Genomic DNA, 21,070 nt, shown 5'->3' on the forward strand with positions numbered 1-21,070 from the left:
GTAATTCAACATGAACACATATGTTTGGTACAGAACTTAAAGGTCAATTTGGTGCCTGTTTCTGGTAACATCTGAGCTGTTTAATGATGATTGAAATGCCTTATCCTCAAAAGTCTTATGTGCTGAGCACAGCCTGTAAGCTGCTCCTCTGTAATGTCTGTCGGGGGGGGGGTGGAGTGATATGATGTTTTTGGATTAGCAGAGATGCCCATCTTCTAAACCTCTCCACTTTTAAGCTTCCGCGCAATGGAGACATTTTGCGACAAGCAGAACTACAGAAGTGGAAGGAAACCGCCAATGTGTGGACACGCCTCTGCCTGAAGGGGACTCCAGGCTTGTTCTAATTGGGAATATGAGGACTTTGTCTTCTAGACCAATGACACTGGCCTCCTCTCTCCCACTGGGGGACTGTAGTAGTGGTCTTACTGGGGACCCTGAAAAATATTGAATCCAAGGTGCTCTAGGAAAAGGGTACCCCATACTCCTAAAAAAAACATAGGAGCCCTGCAAGTGGCCAGTGAACCTTGGGCCTGGGGTTGTAAGAAGGTGTTGTACTCTTGTCTTGAGGACTGAGGAGTGCTACTGACCCAGATTTCTCACAAATGAACACTTTCAATTTTAAAATTAATATGTGTAAGAATGATTTATTCTTGCAATCAATATTTAATTATTTGCTTTGGAGGCAGAGGATATTAATTAATAATGATATTTGTATGCTGTAATTGAACAACATTCCAGAAAACATCCTTGCGTACCAAAAGTGACTGTCACTTGTATTACCAGTGGTGTCAGCGCAATGTTAAGTCTTTTTGGGAAGGGGAAGCGCACTTGGGAAGGGGAAGCGCACTTGAACTTTTATTTCCTAAACTTTCATTCACTCGATTCCTGGGCAAGTCGCAGACCACAAACACTCACAGATTTCAGAAAATGTACTATCGATGATGCAAGCAGTTAGATATGGCCATTTTCACCACTTACGCTTGAATGCATTGACTGCAGATAAAATATTCTTAATACAACCTATCCTACGCCAATCTTGACAATACAACAGAACAAAACATGTAGGGCCAGATGTACTAACATTTGTTGTGGGCTCAAATGGGTTTTAGACCCGTTTGTGACCGCAAAAAAAGTGGGGCCCATGTACTAATCCCATTTTACGAGCCACAAATTAATTTACGACTCTCAAAATAGGATTAGCGACCTGAAGCCATGTATGACTGTTTTGCAAAACAGTCGCAGTTTACCACCCTTCACTGAAAGGTGGAAAACCACTCGTAAACAGGAAGGGACCCCTTTCCCTTTGTGAGTGGCTCTCAAAATATTGTTTAAGAGCAGGCAGTGGTCCCAGGGCCCACTGCCTACCCTTCAAAAAATTAAACTGAAAAGTTTCATTTTTCTCTTTTAAATGCATCCCGTTTTCCTTCAAGGAAATGGGCTGCATTTAAAAAAGAAATGCAGTCACAGACATGGTGGTCTGCTGACCCCAGTAGGCCACCATCCCTGTGAGTGCTAGCCATTCCTAATGGGGTCGCAAATTGCACCTGCCTCATTAATATTTTTGAGGCATGCAATTTGCGACCCCATTAGGAATCACAAACAATGTTTGAGACACTATTGTGCTCCCCAATTTGTGTGTCACAAATTGGTGGGTCACACATCTGGCCCGTAGTTTCTAATATTAGGAAAAACAGCCGAAACATATTCCAAATCCAGAAAATCAGTCCTCACTACAGCCTTATTTTCGACGAAGTCTTTACATGTTTTAGTGTTGCGACAAATCCCTATATGTCAACACCCAAATATGTGGATACCCATTTCTTAATTTTTAAACCATTTTCAAAATTAATGGAGGCCACTGGACCAAATTCAGAAAGAACTGTCAAAAGCACATCACTGTTCTGCATTTCATAAGGTTTTCCTGGAGTACCTCTAAAACTACAATAGTCTGAGTTTTCCCAACAGCACGACTGAAATGCGTTTTACAATTCCTTTATCTGAGGAAATAATCACATGCATATTTGTTCCAGTAAAAAATGAGAAAAGCTGTCCTCCAGATACCTTCATATTTCCAGAGGTATCCATGCTTTGTGGTGCTCACTCTTCCTTGAAATCTGACTCGTTCACATGTGAAATTAAACGGCACTAGTAATATTGAGTATGTGTAAATAGATTTACAAATGCAAATTTAGATTTTGTAAAGACAAAACCTGCATTTTCAATCCTAAATATAGCTACCTGCATGTGTAAGTTGAACTCACTCCTGCAATAACATTGCGGCTTAGGTCCTATGATAAAGAATTGGCCCTATAGTGACACTTTCTATTTAGGTGAAAGCAGAGGATACCAAATAATTCTATTTTTGCTAATATCCATACATCTAGTACAACATGCCAAAAATAAACTAATCCACAATATGCACTTAAGTTGATTTGGTTCCCTGCTCCAATTAAAGACATTTTAGCTTTTCATCCTGAGAAAAACAATGTTACTTAGAATGCCATGGCATTTCATAGAACATTTGTGTCAAAATACATTTCACTTGATATTTTTATGTGTTTGTGGAATAGTGTCCTGTAAAAGTAGGTGTATTGTTTTTCGAAACCCCTACATTTTAAGGTGTCATTTTTCAAGCCTTGATGTCCCTACAAGCATTGCATGACTCCACATATAAATCAGGCAATATTTTTCTCAGACTAACAGTGCAATGATTATATGTATAAACCTTAAAGACACACTTTGCATTGTAAGTCCGCTGAATCAAATTGCTTTTTCTGCAAATACGTACTGTTTGTTGACAATTAAACTCACATTAAGCCAGTGGGTGTGTAGAAGCCTCCATCACCCGTCATCCATCTCCACAGGAACTACCATCTTTGCATTACTCCACAGTCACCTCTACAGGAAGTGAGATCACTGCATTTCCCCACATCCTTTTTTTCCGCAAGTGACATTACAGGTTTTCAACAAATAATTTGGGGAAAAAAGATGAAACCAGATAAGAGAACTTCATTCTCCGTCATCCATCGTTAAATAAAGTGACATCACTGTGTTACTTAAAATAAAGAAACCAGACAAGTAATCTACATCTTCTATAATCCACAGGAATTAACATCAACACACTCTCAGCATCCACTCCTACAGGAAGTGACGTAGCATTATAGCATGAAAAGTCACCAATGTGCTGACAATATAGGACTGTGTTTGAAAGTCTCCTCTGCTCCAGACACAACCACTGCCTGAACTATATCTCTAGCACCTACATGAAGTACAACCCCACCAGGACAGAATTAATTTATTTGTCTAGAATAACAAGAAAAAAATAGTACACAACCGGCCCAGTGATTATAACCTTGATGGAATTAAGCTATAACTTTCACCCAATTCCAAATTGCTTGGATGCAAACTGGAAAAAATCCTCACCCTCAAAGAACACATTGCCAAACAAATACACAGCCTGTTCCCAGCTCTCTCTACCAGAGAAAATGAGATGTTTCCTCTCAGAAAGTGACTTCAGAACTGCTGTTCAAGCCTTCATACTCTCACTTCTAGAATTGTGAAAAGCCCCTGCTCCATGGCCACCCAGACTGCACACTGTGCCTCCCCCCCAAGGACATCCTGCATGCTGCAGTATGTCTCATTCAGGAGAAATAAAGAGAGAAAGAAACATGATCCCATCACCCCCATCCTGATGGAACTTTACTGGCCTCTCTTGTCAGTGTTTAAAACCAGCTGCAACATTTGCAAAGCAATCACAACTGGCACCTGAGCCTGTCTGGCTGACAAGCTCACCTTTTCTGGTGTCTCTCAGTAGACCCACAGATGTTGTTGACTGTCTGCCTTTGACCCTGTACTGTGCTCCATTGCCTTTAGTTTGGCTTGCACTACACACATTCATAACTAGATACTAACAAGCATACATAGGGCATCTGCAGAATTCACTCTGACTTTGTGCTGAATTGATGCTAAGTGAAACATGAAATTAAATGCCTTAATTACCTAGTTGATATGTGGCTCCTTTAAATCCCTTTCTACGTAGAAATCCCTTCCAGGTTTGACTTGATGCAATCTCTCGACTGCTCCCATCCTGGTATTATTCCACACTCAAGAAGGCTGAATGACTTATGTGCTTAAACTGAAATTAATCTCCAGCAATCTACCCTACTCTAACACTTGAAATATTACAACTTCTTAAATCAACAGAATATTACATCTAAGACTTCTTCAGCTTAGTCAACGTCTATTCTTGCAGCTGTGTCAAAGAGGCAAGGCCAATTTCAAATTAGTTATATCATCTGTTCTTCTCACACAAATAGAAAATACCAACTGTGTAAGACAGCAAGAATCCCTCAGAGCATGCTAGCCTCTCTTCAAGATCAACAAAAGTGTTTTGTAAAACAGCTTGCCAGTTTCTTTATGGCTGTAAATGATCATTCCTTCCTTCTGCTTGTCGTTCTCTTTTCTTTCTTCTTAATAAGCCAAGATATATTTATCTCTTGACTTATTTATCTCTTGCCTGGGAAAAACTGAAAGGAGACCACCAGCCATGTCCCTTCTGATATATACAACATCTATTGGGGCAAATGAAAAATCCAGAACTACAACCCTCTCCATCTGCCTTTGTTGTGTTTTACCATATCAGCACTGGACAACAATGCACTATTCCCCATTTATTAGGCAATCTTAAATGTATTCTAACGTAATAAAAACACCATATTATTTTTTTTCTATCAATTAGCATTCAACTGATTAAGTCTAATGAAAAATGTGGAAACGGCTATACTTTTTATAAACATAAGAGTTCACAAGTCAATAACATACTTTAAAACACAGATATGCTTCGAAACAGAATATTCATAGAGTCATTATTATCCAAATACTGCAACATCAATTGATGTCACAAATATCAGGCAAAGGTCTAACCGATACCCCACTGGCCACTTTAGCAAACACTAGCTCCTCAATGCCACGTTGTCTGGATTTAGGTCAAACCACAGTAAATAAACAGCACTCATCGACACCACAGATGACATCTGCATGGTTTTTGACAGAGAAGACATGGCAGACCTCTTCCTCTTCGACCTCTCTGCAGCATTTGACACGGTCTCACGCCGCATCCTTGTTAGGCAGCCTGCACGAGATTGGCATCTAAAAACCCTGTCTCCGCTCAATATGCTCCTTCTTAATAGCTAGAATACAAGCTGTCAGCATGGCAGCTTACTCCTCAGAAACCCACAAACTTATCTGCAGAATACCTCAAGGTTTATCATAGAGCCCCACTCTCTTCAAAGCATACATGATCCCTCTGGCCAACATTACCTCCGCACATAGCATCAATATCCACTTCTAAGCAGAAGATTTGCAACTCATACTCTACCACTTGGACCAGATCCCCCAACACAAGAGGTCGCTAACTGAATGAAATCAACTGTCTCAAGCTCACAAACAAGTCAGAAGGAGTGATCTTTGTCAAGAACACCTCACCATGGAACTCCAACTGGTGGCCGGCAGAACGCGGACCTACATCCGGCACCCATGTCAGGATACTCAGAATAATCATCAACAGTAAACTGAAAATGGTTGCACAAGTCAACACTGTCACTGCATGGTGCTTAAGTCCATAGCAAAGTGGTACTATAAGTGCCCAGGGGTTGTAAATTAAATACTGCCAGTGGGCCTGCAGCATTGATTGTGCCACCTACTTAAGTAGCCCTTTAAACATGAACCATGCCTGCCATTAAAGATCCTGTGTGTGGAGTTTACTTTAACCCCTTCCATGCCCATGACGGAACGGTTCCGTCATGAGCATCGGTTGCGCTGTGCTCATGACGGAACCGTTCCGTCATGGCCCCGCCCGCGCTCGAACCCTTCAGCACCGCGGGGGAATTCCCGCCGCGCTGAAGGGGTTAAACTGCCATTTCCACCTGGCAAAATAAACATTTTGCCAAGTTCAAAACTTCCTTTTCAATACATATAAGTCACCCCTGGGCTAGGCCCTGGACAGCCCAGAGGGTAGGGTGCAATGTATGTGAAAAGCAGAACATGTTCTTTTAAGTTTTACATGTCCTGTTAGTAAAGAACTCTTACATTCATTTTTCACTATTGCAAGGCCTATATTTCCCATAGGATAACAATGGAATTACCTTATTACCTTTCTTAAGTGTAATGTCCCAATGAGGAAATATAACTGGTTCATGTTTGGTGTCGCTAGAATCCTAATTTTAATTCCTAACTCGTGGTGAAGTCGGATTTTAAATTACACTTCTGAAAATTATACTTTTAGAAAGCTGGCATTTTCTTGCCTTCCCATTTGGTGTCTGTAGCCTGTTCTCTGGTCACACGACTGGGTGTAGTCATCACTGGCAGTATGGGACGGAGGAGCTGTTCCCAGACTCACTTACACCTGGATATGTCCCCACATAAAGGGCTGCATACCCCCTGTAGTTAGTCTGGAGCCAGGGTAGGCAAGACAGAGCATCTATGCACATCATATCTGCTGAGCGATGCATCGTATCTGCTGAGTTATGCATCCCTGAGCAGAACCAACACATCTCTTTGGCTGACCAGCGCATTCCTGAGCAGAATACACACATCGCTGCTGCTGCGTGGATTGGACCTACTGCAAAGACCTGCATCGCCCACTGCAGTTCTCGGAACTGATGCATCCGCCCAGCGGTGCCGCACATCCTCGATGGTAATGCCAGACTATGCATTGCAGCCTCGCAGCTCCTCTGAACCAACAGATCATCAGTTGCGTGCAGCATCCCCAACACTGGACTTCACATCAAAGGCCTGTCAATAGGATCCTCAACAATGACACAACAGGACCTTGCACCACAGCCTCGCCCCATCTTCAACCTGATGCATCGCTTCGGTTGCGCGTTACATGTACGGCACAGATCCATGCAATGCTCTGAACCCAGGATTTCAGTATCTCTGTTCAGTGGCCTAAACTGGGTCTCTGTAGCTAGTCTGCATTCCATCACGGTCATCCGAACTTGTGACTTTGTCGCGGTCCAGCGTAATCAGATATCTCTAGTACTGCTTTGTGCTTTCTGGTGTTATTTTCTCTACAAACCTCAAAATTCAATATCTCCAGGTCTACTCATTGGTGTTTGTCATTTTGGTCTTGTTTAATTTATTAAAACATATCCTATTTTTCTAACTCTGTTGTGGGCTCCTTTTGTGGTGTGCTTTCACCGTTTTACTGTTTGAAGTGCTGCACAAATACTTTACACATTGCCTCTAAGTTAAGCTGACTGCTCTGTGCCAAACTACAAAAGGGGTGAACACAGGTTAATTTGGGGTTTGCTTGTGCCGTACCCTGACAAGGATTGTGGTTGCTGATTGACCAGGGCTCACACCCCAGTCAATGAGCAACCTAATTACTTACACTTATGTACTATTGATTCTGAGGTGGAAATGGTGCCTAGCTATCTGAAAGAAACTGTTAGTTCTAGATTCCTTACCTTAGAATTACCCCCAGGCATCAGACTGGATCCTGAAAGTTTTTTCGTCAGCAGTACCCCTGCAAGTCGGAACGTGGCGTCGGTCGACTCTGCGTTCGGCATCGTGGTCACCGAGAAGACGTCGCAGTAGCTACTTAGACTCTGCCCTCACATGCTGACATCAGTTCTTTCGTTTTCCGCGCCAGCAAGCGCAGATCCGGAGAGAGCGCTACCTCCAGTCACTTTTTGACTGACTTTTTCTCGACTTTTGTCGACATTGTTTTTTGAGTCCATCTACTCCTGGTGCACGAGGGATGCCCGGCTTCAATACTTGCGGTTCCTATCACCGTCTGATGTCGGTGACGGATCTGCACTTCATATGCCTCTACTTCCTGCAGCGCGACAACGACCCCAAGTCGTGCTCCGACTGCCGGACCATGGCCCAAAATCTTTGCGGGAGAGGTCCCGAAAGCTACTCGAAGCCCGCCAGTCGGCTCCACGTCGCTCGAGGTCCCAGTCACGTAGGAGGTTTAGGGACCAGTCACAGAGCCACCACCATTCTTCATCCAAGTCTTTGCACATCACTCTTCGACTTCTCCCCGTCCGTCGGCCGACACGATGAGGGATGCGGGTGGTGCCCCTCCAGCGACTCTGAGTGCGGAGCCCAAAGTGTCGGCTCCGGGTTTCCCCCCCTTCCCGGGACGGGGAGCGACCCCTGCCCAGCTTCATCAGTTTTACGAAGCCATGAACGCCATGGGCAACTCGACTCCGCCGGCGCGCTTCAGGCCCCGCAGACTCGGCTGGGGGCCCTGGGCCTTCGACGCCGGTGGCTATGGCCTTGGCGCCGCAGGGTCCCCTTGGATCCAGGCTTGGATCTGGATCGGCGCCGGTTGACCTTGTTACACCTCCCCCGGCACCGATTCCAGCAGCCCCACATCCGCAGCCAGCGTTGGCTCTGTCCTCAGCTGACGTCGACCCCGGCCTCCACCTTGAGGTAGACACTGAGCCAGACCGGCTTTGACTGACGCCGGATCCCACGCCGATGTGTACTTTTGTGCCCCTGTTCTACCCTGGCTCTTTGATACCAGATTGGCAGCCAGAGGAGGGTGAGGAGAACTGGGAGGGGTCTGTGGACACTTTAACTGACCAGTTAGGTTATGACCCGGACTGGAGAGAGGAACTAGGAGAAGCCCGTGGTCTGGATACCTCCCCAGACCTTGGCATGTTGTCTCCTCCTACCGTGTCTATTGAGGAGGGAGCGTCATACGCAGTGATGTTGCCTAGCGCGGCCGAGGCTCTCCACCTCGAGCTACCTATGGTGGCACTCAGGTCTAACTTCCTGACAGAGGTGCTTCAACTGGCAGCGAGGTCTTTGGAGTCCCTGCTACAGTTTAATGAAGCCCTCACGGACGTCCTTTTGGGCACCTGGTCCAAGTCCAACACAGGAGCTCCTGTGGACAGGATGATTGCCCGACCCCACTTTCCTCTCCCAACACCCCACACCTGAGAGCTTGGTGGTCCAAGCCTCCATGTCCAAAGGCACATTCCCTAACGCACCACCCGATAGGGAATACAAAAAGCTGGACCACCTTAGGAAGAAAATATTTTCTTCCTCCAGCTTGGGACTGCGGTCGGTAAACACTGTATGTCTGGTGGGCCGTTACACCGACTGTGTGGGATACGGTAGTGCAGGTGCTGCCCCAATGCCTGGAGGGGGCCCGGGCCGTGCTCTTCCGTGCAGTTGCTGAGGGGAGAGACGCAGCGAAGTTTACTATCTGCTGTGGGCTGGATACCGCCGACTCACTAGGCAGGACGATTTCCACGCCGGTAGCCCTTCGACGCTACGCCTGGTTGAGGTCGACTGGTTTTTTGGGGGATGTCCAATCCAATCTTATGGACATGCCCTTTGATGGCCATCGCCTTTTCTGCAACAAGGCAGACCGCGCTAGAGTGCTTTAAGGACTTTCGAGCTACCACCAGGTCCTTGGGCCTCACCACCACCCACCCTGTGCAGTCTGCCTTTCGCCCCTTTCTTGGCTATGGAAGGGGTGCCCCTCCACATCCCGCCCAAAGCCACGGGTTGGCACAAGCTGTTCAGCCTCTGCGCGGCCAGGGACGTGGGAACCAGCGCCATAGTTCTGGGGGCCAGTGGGCGGGCCAGTCCACCACAGCCCCCTCTGCAGCAGCCTCCAAACCCTCCTAGTCCGACCTTTCAGGGCCACCAAACGCCAGTGGGCGGCAGGATTCGCCATTACCTCCCCCACTGGTGCACCATTACGTTGGACAGGTGGGTTTTGCAGATAGTCTGAAGGGGCTACTCCCTCCCCTTCGAGACTGCCATTCCATCCATGCCACCTCAGTACCATTGCATGTCGGAGGATCATCTGGCCCTTCTCTAACAGGAAGTTTCGTCACTTTTGGCCAAGGGAGCCATCAAGCGTGTTCCTGTCCCAGAAGTAGGTCGTGGTTGCTATTCCCACTACTTTCTGGTGCCCAAGAAGGACAAAGGCCTGCGTCCTATCTTGGATCTCAGGAACGTCAACCGCTTCCTCTGGAAGCAGAAGTTCAAAATGTTGATGCTCGCTCAGGTCCTGTCTGCCCTCGACCCTGCAGACTGGATGGTAGCGTTGGACTTGCAGGACGCTTACTTTCACATCCCCGTCCTGTCGGCCCACCGGCGCTACCTGTGGTTCACTATAGGCCACGAGCATTTTCAGTTTACCGTGCTCCCCTTTGGCCTTTCCAGTGCTCCTCGGTTGTTCACGAAAGTGATGGAGGTGGACGCAGTTCATCTGCGCAGATATGGGGTTCCAGTCTTCCCCTATCCCGCCGACTGGCTGTTGAATGCAGGCGCACCCCAGGGTGTCATCTCCCACCTCCAGACTATGGCCGACCTCCAGCATTTGCTGGGGTTTTCCATCAACGTGCCGAAGTCACACCTGACTCCCTCTCAGAAGCTCCTTTTCATCGGAGCGGTTCTGGACACGACGCAGTTTCGGGTCCATCCTCCCGAACAGCGAGTGCGGGATATTTGGGCTATGACTCCGATCTTTCAGCCTCTATTCCGGGTTTCGGTCAGGATGACACTCAGCTACTAGGTCCGATGGCCTTCTACATCCTGCTGGTGGACCATGCCAGATGGCATATGCGGACTCTGCAGTGGGAACTGAAGCTCCAGTGAGCCTAACATTAGGGAAACCTGTCCGATTGCGTCCAGATCTCGAAGGGCACTGCACACCAATTGCAGTGGGGGCTAACGAACCAAGGTTGGGTCAACGGCAGATCCCTCCTCCTCCAGAGTTCACAGTGGTGACTGATGCATCATTTCAGGGATGGGGTGGCCACATGTGGGAGGCGGATCTCAGAGGCCTCTGGTCTCCGGTGAAGTCTGGGCTCCATACCACCTTCTGGAGCTTCAGGCGATTTGTCTTGCACTCAAAGCATTCCTATCCTCTGTTCAGGGAAGAGTAGTGCAGATGTTCACGGACAAAATCACCACCATGTGGTACTGCAACATACAGGGCAGGGTGGGGTCATGGACCCTATGTCAGGAGGCTCTCAACCTCTGGACATGGCTGGAACATCAGGGCATATCTCTGGTGGTTCAACACATTGGAGGTGGTGCAAGGTCTCTTTCAACAGTGGGGAGAGCCTTGGTTAGATCTATTCGCCACTGAAGAGAACGTGCAATGTCAGCAGTTTTGCGTGTTGGAATTTCCAAGGCGGCACTCGCTAGGTGACGATTTTCATCGCGAGTGGGGTTGCAGTCTTCTATACGCCTTTCGGCCTATACCACTTCTGCCCAGAGTGCTGAAGAAGATCAAGTGCGATCGGGCCCAAGTCATTCTTGTGGCTCCGGATTGGGCACGAAGAGTCTGGTTTACCGAGCTGCTCAACATTGTCATCGATCCTCCGATCCGACTGCCCCTTCGGGAGGATCTTCTGTCGCAGCAGCAGGGGACAGTCCTCAACCCGAACCTGTCCAACCTCCACCTCCTTGCGTGGAGATTGATCGGTGGCAGCTGACATCGTTTGATCTGCCTCCCGAAGTCTGCGATGCTATCTTGGCAACCAGGCGTCCCTCCACTAAGACAGCACACCTGCAGATGGAACAAATTTGTGGCATGGTGCACAGCAAAGGCTGTGGATCCCCTTTCCACTCCTCTATCTGAGGATCTCTTGTTCCTCCTTTCTTTGGCCCAGCAGGGCTCTGCACTGGGCACTCTAAAGGGCTACCTCTCGGCCATTTCAGCCTTCCTTAGGCTTCCTGATCAGCCTTCTCTTTTCAAGTCCCCTGTTGTAAATAGATTTCTTAAGGGCATTACTCATCTTTTTCTCCTGTTCCCTTCGTAATGCCTCAGTGGGACTTTGAACTTGGTTCTTACATATCTTATGTGCGCTCCCTTTGAGCCGCTACATAACTGTCCTCTCAGACTTCTCACTTTGAAAACTGCCTTTCTGGTGGCCATCACCTCTGCACACATGGTGAGTGAGCTACAAGCTCTTTCTTCCAAGCCTCCCTTTCTGGCTGTCCATCCGGACAAGGTCGTCCTTAGAACTAGACCTTCCTTTCTGCCCAAGGTGGTTACTTCTTTCCCCATTGGCCAAACCATCACTTTGCCCACCTTCTTTCCGCCTCCGCATCCTTTGAATGAGGAAGAGAGGCTCCACTGTCTGGTTCCAAATTGTGCACTTTCCCTCTACTTGGATCGCACCAAACAATTCTGGGTGGACAACCAGCTCTTTGTTGGTTACGTGGGCGCTGAGAAAGGTCGGGCCGTGCACAAACGGACCATCTCCAGGTGGGTCGTTCTGTGCATCAAAGCCTGCTATTCTTTGGCAAAGAAGGAGCCTCCAGTGGGGCTGCGCGTCCATTCCACCAGGGCGACGGCAGCTACTACTGTTTTGGAACGTGGAGTCTCCCTAAATGACATCTGTCAGGCAGCTACGTGGGCATCGCTGCACATGTTCACCAAACACAACTGCCTGGACAGCCAAGTCCGGAGAGACAGCTTCTTTGGCCGTTCTGTTGTCCAGGACTTTCTGGTGTGAACTTAGTTCGCAGACCCCCTCCTGGGTTGGTATTGCTGGGGTATCTATTCTAAGGTATGGAATCTATAACTAACTGTTTCTTTCAGAGGAACAAGTTACTTAACTTCGGTAACAATATATCTGTAAGAAACATAGGTTAGTTATAGATTCCTTACCGCACCACCCATCCACCCCGTTCTGCGAACTGGCTCCTAGGGTTAAGGACTTCCTTTCAGGACCCTTGTTTTGTGCACCAGTGGTCAGTGTCTTGCATGGCTCTGCTCTTCTGGCGTGGAAAGTTGTGTACAGAACTGACGTCAGTGCACGAGGGCGGCATCTATGTAGCTACCGTGATGTTATCCCGGCAACTACGATGCTGACGAGGAACGCAGAGTCGACCGACGCCACCTTCCAATGTGCAGGGGTACTGCTGACGAAAAAACTTTCCGGATCCAGTCTGACGCCTGGGGTAATTCTAAGGTAAGGAATCTGTAACTAACCTATGTTTCTTACAGATATGTCGTTACCGAAGGTAAGTAACTCGTTCTTCTCTTTCATTGGTGTGCTTACAATTAAGCAGGTTTGCCTTTTGTACTGCATCTCTGTGCTGCATTGTAGGCACTCTTTTGTTCTTATTGTGCTGTACTGCAAACTGTGCGGGTTGTAGGTAATTACATTGCTTTTATGTATGTTTTCATATATTCAATACTCTTTTTTTCTCTTATGTACGAATGAGTTGTGTGTATTCCAAGTGATAGAAAATGATCTTTCCCCTTACTAAGAATAAACTGGTGCCGTTGTGCGGCTGTCGCTGCAGGAAATGCTGACAGGCTGCTTCTCCTGGAAGAATATTTCTGACAGTAGTTGGGTTTTCCATTTCAAATATTAACCGCCAGGAATGCGCTGCCCTGCTGCCCTTCCATCAGGTTGCATCACTGTTTAGATTTAGAAGGCTTAATACAAATGGCTAGTTTTCTGGTAAACAGTTATAATCAGATTAAACAAATATGTCACTTCTGTGTATTTATTTTTAGTCAACATCGGGGAATCAGACCAAGTATTATGTATCCTACAGGCGTAATGACTTTGTACAGATACGACTGCCAAAGTATGCTCTTCCCAAGGTAAGGCACGTGATCGCATGTCGTTCTTTTTACAACGTGAATATTTGTGAGTGAATAATCCTTCTTTTTGTGCAGTTCCAATCTCTATGTCTAATATACACGAGTGTAAGCGAGGTCACTGTGCCTTCTGCAGAACCAATTACAGACTTTGTACATTTCGGGGATTAAACTGGACTATGCAGCACCTGCCGCCCATTAAATGTGTGGATTGTGAGTAAGAGAAAGCAGATGTGCCAGCTGTGATACGTATGCCCTCTACATGCCAGCGTTTCAAGATATGGAGCTAGTGGTTATATTTACTGACAATATTTAGCAAAGCCAATAATATTAGTGGCTCCATGGTAAGATGTGGTGTCAGAGTTCTTAAAGAAAATATTTACACTATTAGGAGAAGAGGGAATGGTAAATAAATATATTTGATTGTCCATGGAACAGACGCTCTTACCTTTAATGTTATTGCAAACTTTCCAAAATTGGATTTTAAATGTTAATTATGTGAGCAAACCTAAGAAGATCCAGTCAGAAGATTCATTCCTTACTGGTCTATTTTCCAATTACTTTATATTTTTAACAACTTAAAATTATAAACAGTTGCAGAACATTAGATGGAGCCAGATGTATTTAGAAAGCACCGTAGACATGGAGTGAGACCGTAAAGCAATCTTGAGGGAGGTTTCACCATTGACTGTCATTTTTTTTTTTTACAGAGTTTTATATAGCGCGAACTTGACCCGAATCGGGTATCAGAGCGCTTTACATAGCACCAGTTGCATTACATGATGAACATGATACGGATTCAAAGGCGGGGGATAGACTGATGCCGTATTTAAATCTCCTCCCCATCTTCCCATAAACCCTAGAGAGGTCCTCTCCAGGCTTCACAATAAAAGATGGTAGCAGCCAGAGGAAATGGAGCTGGGCTTAAACTCAGGGATATTGTATTGGTAGTAGTTGCAAGTAATTAGGACATTAGAATTAAGTTATTAAACACAGCACACAGATGTGTGTTGTACTTTTTGTATGTCTTTAATTGTGTTGAAATATTGTATCTGCTATTTTCCATAGAATGTCCACTAGAGAGTCAGGGGTCGCTTAGATTTCAATAGTATAGCAGAACTGTACAACACTCACTGCACTGAGAAGGGGGAAATACTTTTTAAATCTGTGACAATCAATATGTTCATTATTTTTTCATTAGTGTGTTTTTAAAATGAAGTTGTTTTTTTTATCTGCTGCTTTGTGCTGGTTTTTAAAAAGAAAATCACTTTTTATTGTTTACTAATCATCACTGAGAATGAAGGGGGAGTGGGGAAAACTGCCATAGAGCCCGGGAGCACTTACAATGGCATACTCCTTCCACAGAGACGTCAGTCAGGTCGGCGCTCTAGAGGTTGAATTCGTGCAGATAAAGGGGAACTACTTTTTCAACCTGTGACAATCAATGTGTTAGAATTGTTTTTTAGGTAGTGTGTTTTTTAAAGGGTAGTCTTTTTTTTAATCTGCTACTTTGCACTGGTTTTTAAAGAGAAAATCCCATTTTAAGTTGGCTGTTTTGCACTGAGAAGGGGAAATACTTTTTAAAACAGTGACAATCGATGTGTTAGAATTGTCATTTAGGTAGTGTGTTTTTTAAAAGGAAGTTGTTTTTTAAATATGTTGCTTTGCACTGGTTTTTAAAGAGAAAATCGTATTTTAAAGTTGGCGGCTTTGCACAGAGAAGGGGAATATACTTTTTAAAACTGTGACAATCAATGCATTAGAATTGTTTTTTTAGGTAGTAAGTGTTTAAAAGGAGGTCGTTTTTTAAATCTACTGTTTCGCTCTGGTTTTTAAAAAGAAAATACCTTTTTAAAGTTGAATGATTTACACTGAGAATGAAGGGGTAGAGGGGAAAACTTCCATAGAGCACGGAGCACTTGCAATAGCATACTCCTACCATAGAGACGCCAGTCAGATCGGTGCTCTAGTGGTTGAATTCCCCTCAGCCTTAAATGACGGCTGGGGTGCGGGCACACAGGAAAGACTTGCACTGTACTGATAAGGGGGAAATACTTTTTTAAACTGTGACAGTCAAAGTGTTATTATTGTTTTTAGGTAGAAAGTTTTTTTTAAAGGAAGTTTCTTTTTGATTCTGCTGCTTTACACTGGTTTTTAAAAAGAAAATAATGTTTTTAAGGTGGCTGCTTTGCACTGACAAGGGGGGGACACACTTTTTAAAACTGTGATAATCAATGTGTTAGAATTGTTTTTTTAGGTAGTGTGTTTTTTCTTTTTTTTAAAGTAAGTTGTTTTTAACTCTGCTGCTTTACTATGGTTTTTTAAAAGAAAATCCCTGTTTAAAGTTGGTTGCTTTAGCGTGGGAGCGGGCCATTAATGGCATGTATAGGCCAGCTACTGTGGGCTATAGGGCTATTAGAACATTCCGGCCCATCAGGGCCGAATGTTCTAATAAGTAAAACAGAGTCCTCATGGAGCCTGAGCGGGTTGTAATTCCCTCGGGTTCCATGAGGCCTTTGTTCACAGCTTAGCTGTGAAAGACAAACATTGGAATGTTGGAGCTCCAGGCTTTTAACAGCCATTAGATGCCAGGAGCTAATCCATTGTCTTCAATGGAGCACTCAACATTCCAGTGTTCTAATATAGCCTTAGAGCCTGCCGTAGCGGACTCTACCGCCCATTAAAGGCCCGCTGCACCTTTAAAGGGATCGGGCCTTTAATGGGCAGTAGAGCCCGCCACGGAGGGCTCCAAGGCTATTAGAACATTCCGCCCCTAGAGGGCAGAATGTTCTAATTTGTAAAACAACGGCCACATGGAACCTGAGGGGGTTGAAATTACCTCGGGCTCTGTGAGGCCTTTGTTAAACAGTGGAATGTTGAGGCTCCGGGCTTCTACTGGCCATAAGAAGCCTGGAGCACTCCATTGTTTTCAATGGAGCGCTCAACATTCCAATGTTCTAATAGGCTTTATAATACTGGTGCTATACGGTGTTAATTGCTCAAGCTTCATTGTCCCAGGAAAGAAGGGCACTGTATGCATTCTATACGGCCCATAAGGGTATTATCTGATGTTCAGTGGGTAGAGAAGGATACCAAGACACCAAATATGCCACAAGTGGAAAGAGTTAGTCACAGCTAAGCATTGCTGGCCAGGCATTCTTCAGATAAAGCAATCAATGGAATATTTATGTAAAAGAATTTGACAAAAATGGCACCCATTGGATGATGGAGCCAGTCTTAAAAGGTCAGGTTGGAAAACGTACAACTCTATCAGTATGCTTTATGATTGAAACTGTGAGAGAGCGTGCTTAGACGTTTTTGAAATATCTAGCTCCCAGAAGAAGGTAGAGTCCAAGTGTACAACGCGCTTATGGCTCATGACAGAATTAATACAAATGAAGGAGCTTTAAAACCTGGTGGGAGCAAATGTTGGTCACACTGAGACACTAGTAAACACAGAAATATGCCATCTAGTGTAGCTGCTAACGGTACAAAGCCGCCCTATTGGCAAAATATAATTATAGCAGCAAAAACTGTTTGAAAATCTTCTGGTCATCCATGAGATTGTCAACCCTTAACTAATTACACACCTGTGATGTCCACTGAGAGTGCATTTCTGCAATACCGCAATAACACGGTAGCCACTGTAAGTCATATTACAGACACTGTTAAGAATCGTTTTGTTTAAAATGTGTTATGCATTAACATGCCAGAACCCTCTTCATATATGCTTTGGCTAGCAATGATGATCTCAGATCTCAAAATCCTATCCCATTCAGTGTTAGGTCTGCATCGCTAGATGGAATCCCTAGGCTTCTGTGTGAAATAAGCCCACGTACATCCCCGTCATCCTGCTCTGGATAGCATCCACATACATCCCAGGAACTTTTTGTGCATTTGGAGGCCGTAGTATCACATTTATGTACCTTGATGACTTACATATATGCATGATGATGTATCGGTACTTCGATGTGGGGTGTAGAATAGTAAACCTATATTTATCTATATATACTCACCTCCACAATATAGGGGTAGTTGGTATTCTGTAATCGATATTTTGTAGCTCAGTATTAAAGCTGTGTGAATGTAATAGGATACCCAAGAATTAGGAGGGCACCTACATTAAATACACATTAGGTGCAATAATAGTTGGTGTGTGTGTGTGTGTGTGTGTGCGTGTACGTGTGTGTGTGTGTTGCCACTCACATGCATTTGCTAGCGGTCTGGAAGCGTATGAAAAGGAAACTGTATTTTTTAGTCATTAGGGTTATATACTTCTTTATAGCCTCCCACTTAGAACTATATACTCTTCTTGAATATGTGGGTTTGGTTTACCAGAAAATGAGGGACTTTGACTGGCCAAGCTTTACTAGTCTTTAGCTTACTGTAAACTGCTTCCTGAGGCAAGAGTTCTCGGGCTGGTCTGTGCACAGCAAACGTGAGCTAATGAATTTCTAGCGAATTTTTTTAAGCACTATTTGTTAAGCATAGTCTAATCTCATGTACACTTGTCCGCAAGTTGAAAATGAAGTGTGAGTTTCAGTGTGAGTTCTAATTGGCCCAAATAATCTGATATTTCACATAGACCAGACCTTTAGGAAGATAGCTCTGGGTCATATACAGTTTTTGAGCCTAGAAGCTATACCACTCTCAATCATTGGATCTTGGGCCAAAGAAATGTTTTGTCTCTTTTTGCAGCAAGATCTTGGGATCGTGGCTTTCTTAATGAGAGAACCAATGGGTGCTTGAAAATGGATTTATAGTTGAAGACGCTCCCACTAGTAACTTTTCCTATGGGCTATAACTATTTGGGTCCAATGTTTTTCTGAAGTAAAAAGGTGCTGAAGTTATCCTAGTTGGTCACATCTCTCGTTTCTCTTAGAAATGATGGCAACAACCATTCTCTGCCTCATTTTAGAGTGTTTTTGTGCGTCACCAAGCAAATGAATGAGAACAGCGTGTTCTTTTCCACTAGAAGAGTAAACTAAGCAACATAGACATGAATGCATAGACACGGGTAATCCTCTGTTTCCTAAGAAACAGCTTTTAATCTTCTCACAGTTCTTACAAACAAAGTAGGCACTATACCGTAAGCAGATAACCATGTACGCACAGAATACATTTTTTTTCAAAACAAAGCTTTTCGTGTATCCCACTTTTTTTTCAATTTTGGGCGAGTCGTGCTTTTAGGGTAAACCTTTTTATCCAATCAAGACCTTTTTAGCACCAGTGGGCTGGGAAGATTAAATAAAGGTACTGTTATCGGATACTATCACCTTTCCCACCACAGACTTTAAAAATCAAAGATAACCTTAAGCAGTGCCCGACTGGTGTCCACACTAAATGCACAAGAAACTATGAAACCAGAGCTGTTTCTATGCTCACACACTTCAAACACCTAAGTTTAGTTAGAAATGTGTTCAGACAAGATCAAGTGGTTACGTTTTCAGATGTCCTTTGTGGACACACTTTAAAAATAGCCCACAGTGACATGATTCCACGGGTAGAATAAGTAGGTACCGCAATAGTGCTGGCCATGATCACTCATCTAGGGTGACATACTACAACTCAGTCTATCTATCATCTGGAAGAATCCTCCAGGGCATCAACTTACTTTGCACATCCATCAAACGAAGTGCATCCTCCATGAACAAATGTGTGTTGCAGAAACCCAGGGCAGAAGCAACCTCCGCATCTGCGACATAAACAAAACAAAGGCCATTAAACTAAACATTGGATGCCAACCGCACCCACATGAGTCCATCTCTTGTGCTTTGGTCAGGGCGAACATGTGCTGTTATTTTCATTTATAAAGTGCAACTGTCACCCAGAAGGTCTCTTGGCACTCACCTGTCGCAGACCGCGGCAATGCAAAGAAAGTAACTATACAACAGAGTCATGACGAGAGGAAGACCCAGGTATGAAGGGCTTCTCTAAGCTGCGGATGTCTGGAGGTCAGTCGAAGGTGTTGCGGGAGGATGTCCCAACCACCCAGTGCAAGTATAGAAAACGGCACTTCAAAAAGACTAATCCTGTGAAAACGAGGAATGTTTACTAAGACTGCCCTGGCAGAACAAGCTTTTTGGCAGTGGATTCTGGAACCTTCTCATAGCGGATGCCATGGAAAAGCATGGGTGCAAGACTGCATGTCTTCAGGACACAGGCTAGCTTCCATGTTGTAAGGCTTGCAATGAGAAAGAGGGACGAAGTTTATTATTATGGCTTCATGAAGTTAGCACTAAAGTCCTCTAGCTAGATAAAAAAAAACGTGCTTCAATCTTTTTCCTTTTAGATGTCATTCTGAAGCACTGACATGACCTTACACTCCCTCCATTCCGAGTCCTTACCGACCCTGCTCTGCAAGCAACAACTGAGGCTTCGAGCCAAGCACTGAGACACGAAGGCATTTCTATGCAGCCTAAAAATATCCCCATGGCTACTTTGATCGCTCTTTGCCTTGCTTTCTTCTCGTTCTTGTCCTGCCCCAAATCCGACCCTGTTCAGATTGCGTGCCAGGCGTGCCTTTTCATGACTGTTGTTAGCTGGCATCTTTCTAACCTTCAGAGTGGTATGCTGGGAGCTTTTGTGTCTACACATCCTTCTTTCAGCAACAGCTGGAATGTATCCTCAGCTTAACCAGGGAGGATACATTCAGGATCCGGCTATGCCCAATTACATCCATCCTTTGCCCTTGCCCAGGTCTCTCTTCTCCCAGACGAAATACTGCAAAGAGGTTCTCGCTCAGATCATTCTTTTGTGAGTTCTCGTTTCTTTCATCTTTAGATTTGAATTGGTGCCGTTGCTGCTTTTATTAATCTTACAGCTTGCTCTTCTCCTTGTCATTGTATTATCTCGTGTAGCTTTCAAGCTCACACTACCTTGTTAAGCTCATGCGGTCCATTTTCGCATCGGTTACCTTCTACTTTCTGCTTCCCTGTTTGATTGTGTCTTTTAAAAACAGCGGGTCCAAGGGTGAGTCTGATACAGGCCAGATTTTCAGAATAACCACTGACTACATAAATAAGCTCCCCTTAGACCAGTGCTTTCCAAACAGTGTGTCGCGACACGTTAGTGTGTCGGCTGGCGTCTGTAAGTGTGTCACACAACGTGGTCTAGGCAATGCGGTCTAGGCAGCATGCAGGACGGTACTGCACATGCTACTGACGCATTACCTGTTCCTGCGAAAGAGGAGTCGTCTCCTGTGGCGGGGCAGCGAGCCATGATTGGAGTCGGAGCCTCGCTGCTGCTCACTGACACCCTCCTGCAGACCCGTTGAAGCATCCGGCAGTGGCGGTGAATAGACTGCCGGTGGCTCCTGCAGTGCAGCCCTCTGTGCCACCCCCCCCCCACAGTCCCATTCAACATAGGTCTGGGGTAGGCTAGCAGCACCATCGTTAGCGGCCATCCGGCGCTCACTGCTGCTGCCCTCCCGCAGACACGTGGAGGCTCCGGCGGTGAGTAAACACTGTG

The 21,070-nt window shown here is 45.3% G+C and overlaps 1 protein-coding gene across 5 annotated transcripts in view; it reads left to right on the forward strand.

Annotated features, from left to right (window-relative positions):
• SORCS2 (sortilin related VPS10 domain containing receptor 2) overlaps positions 1–21,070 on the forward strand; it is a 2,262,720-nt gene that overhangs the window by 1,681,444 nt on the left and 560,206 nt on the right. For all 5 annotated transcript variants that reach the window (XM_085642460.1, XM_085642463.1, XM_085642464.1 and 2 more), the window contains exon 8: positions 13,514–13,603. In XM_085642460.1, coding sequence (XP_085498586.1) covers positions 13,514–13,603 — 90 coding nt within the window. The remainder of the gene's footprint in view (positions 1–13,513; positions 13,604–21,070) is intronic.

This window comes from Triturus cristatus, chromosome 2_2, assembly GCF_964204655.1.
Source record: "Triturus cristatus chromosome 2_2, aTriCri1.1, whole genome shotgun sequence".
In the NCBI taxonomy this organism is placed as follows: Eukaryota; Metazoa; Chordata; class Amphibia; order Caudata; family Salamandridae; genus Triturus; species Triturus cristatus.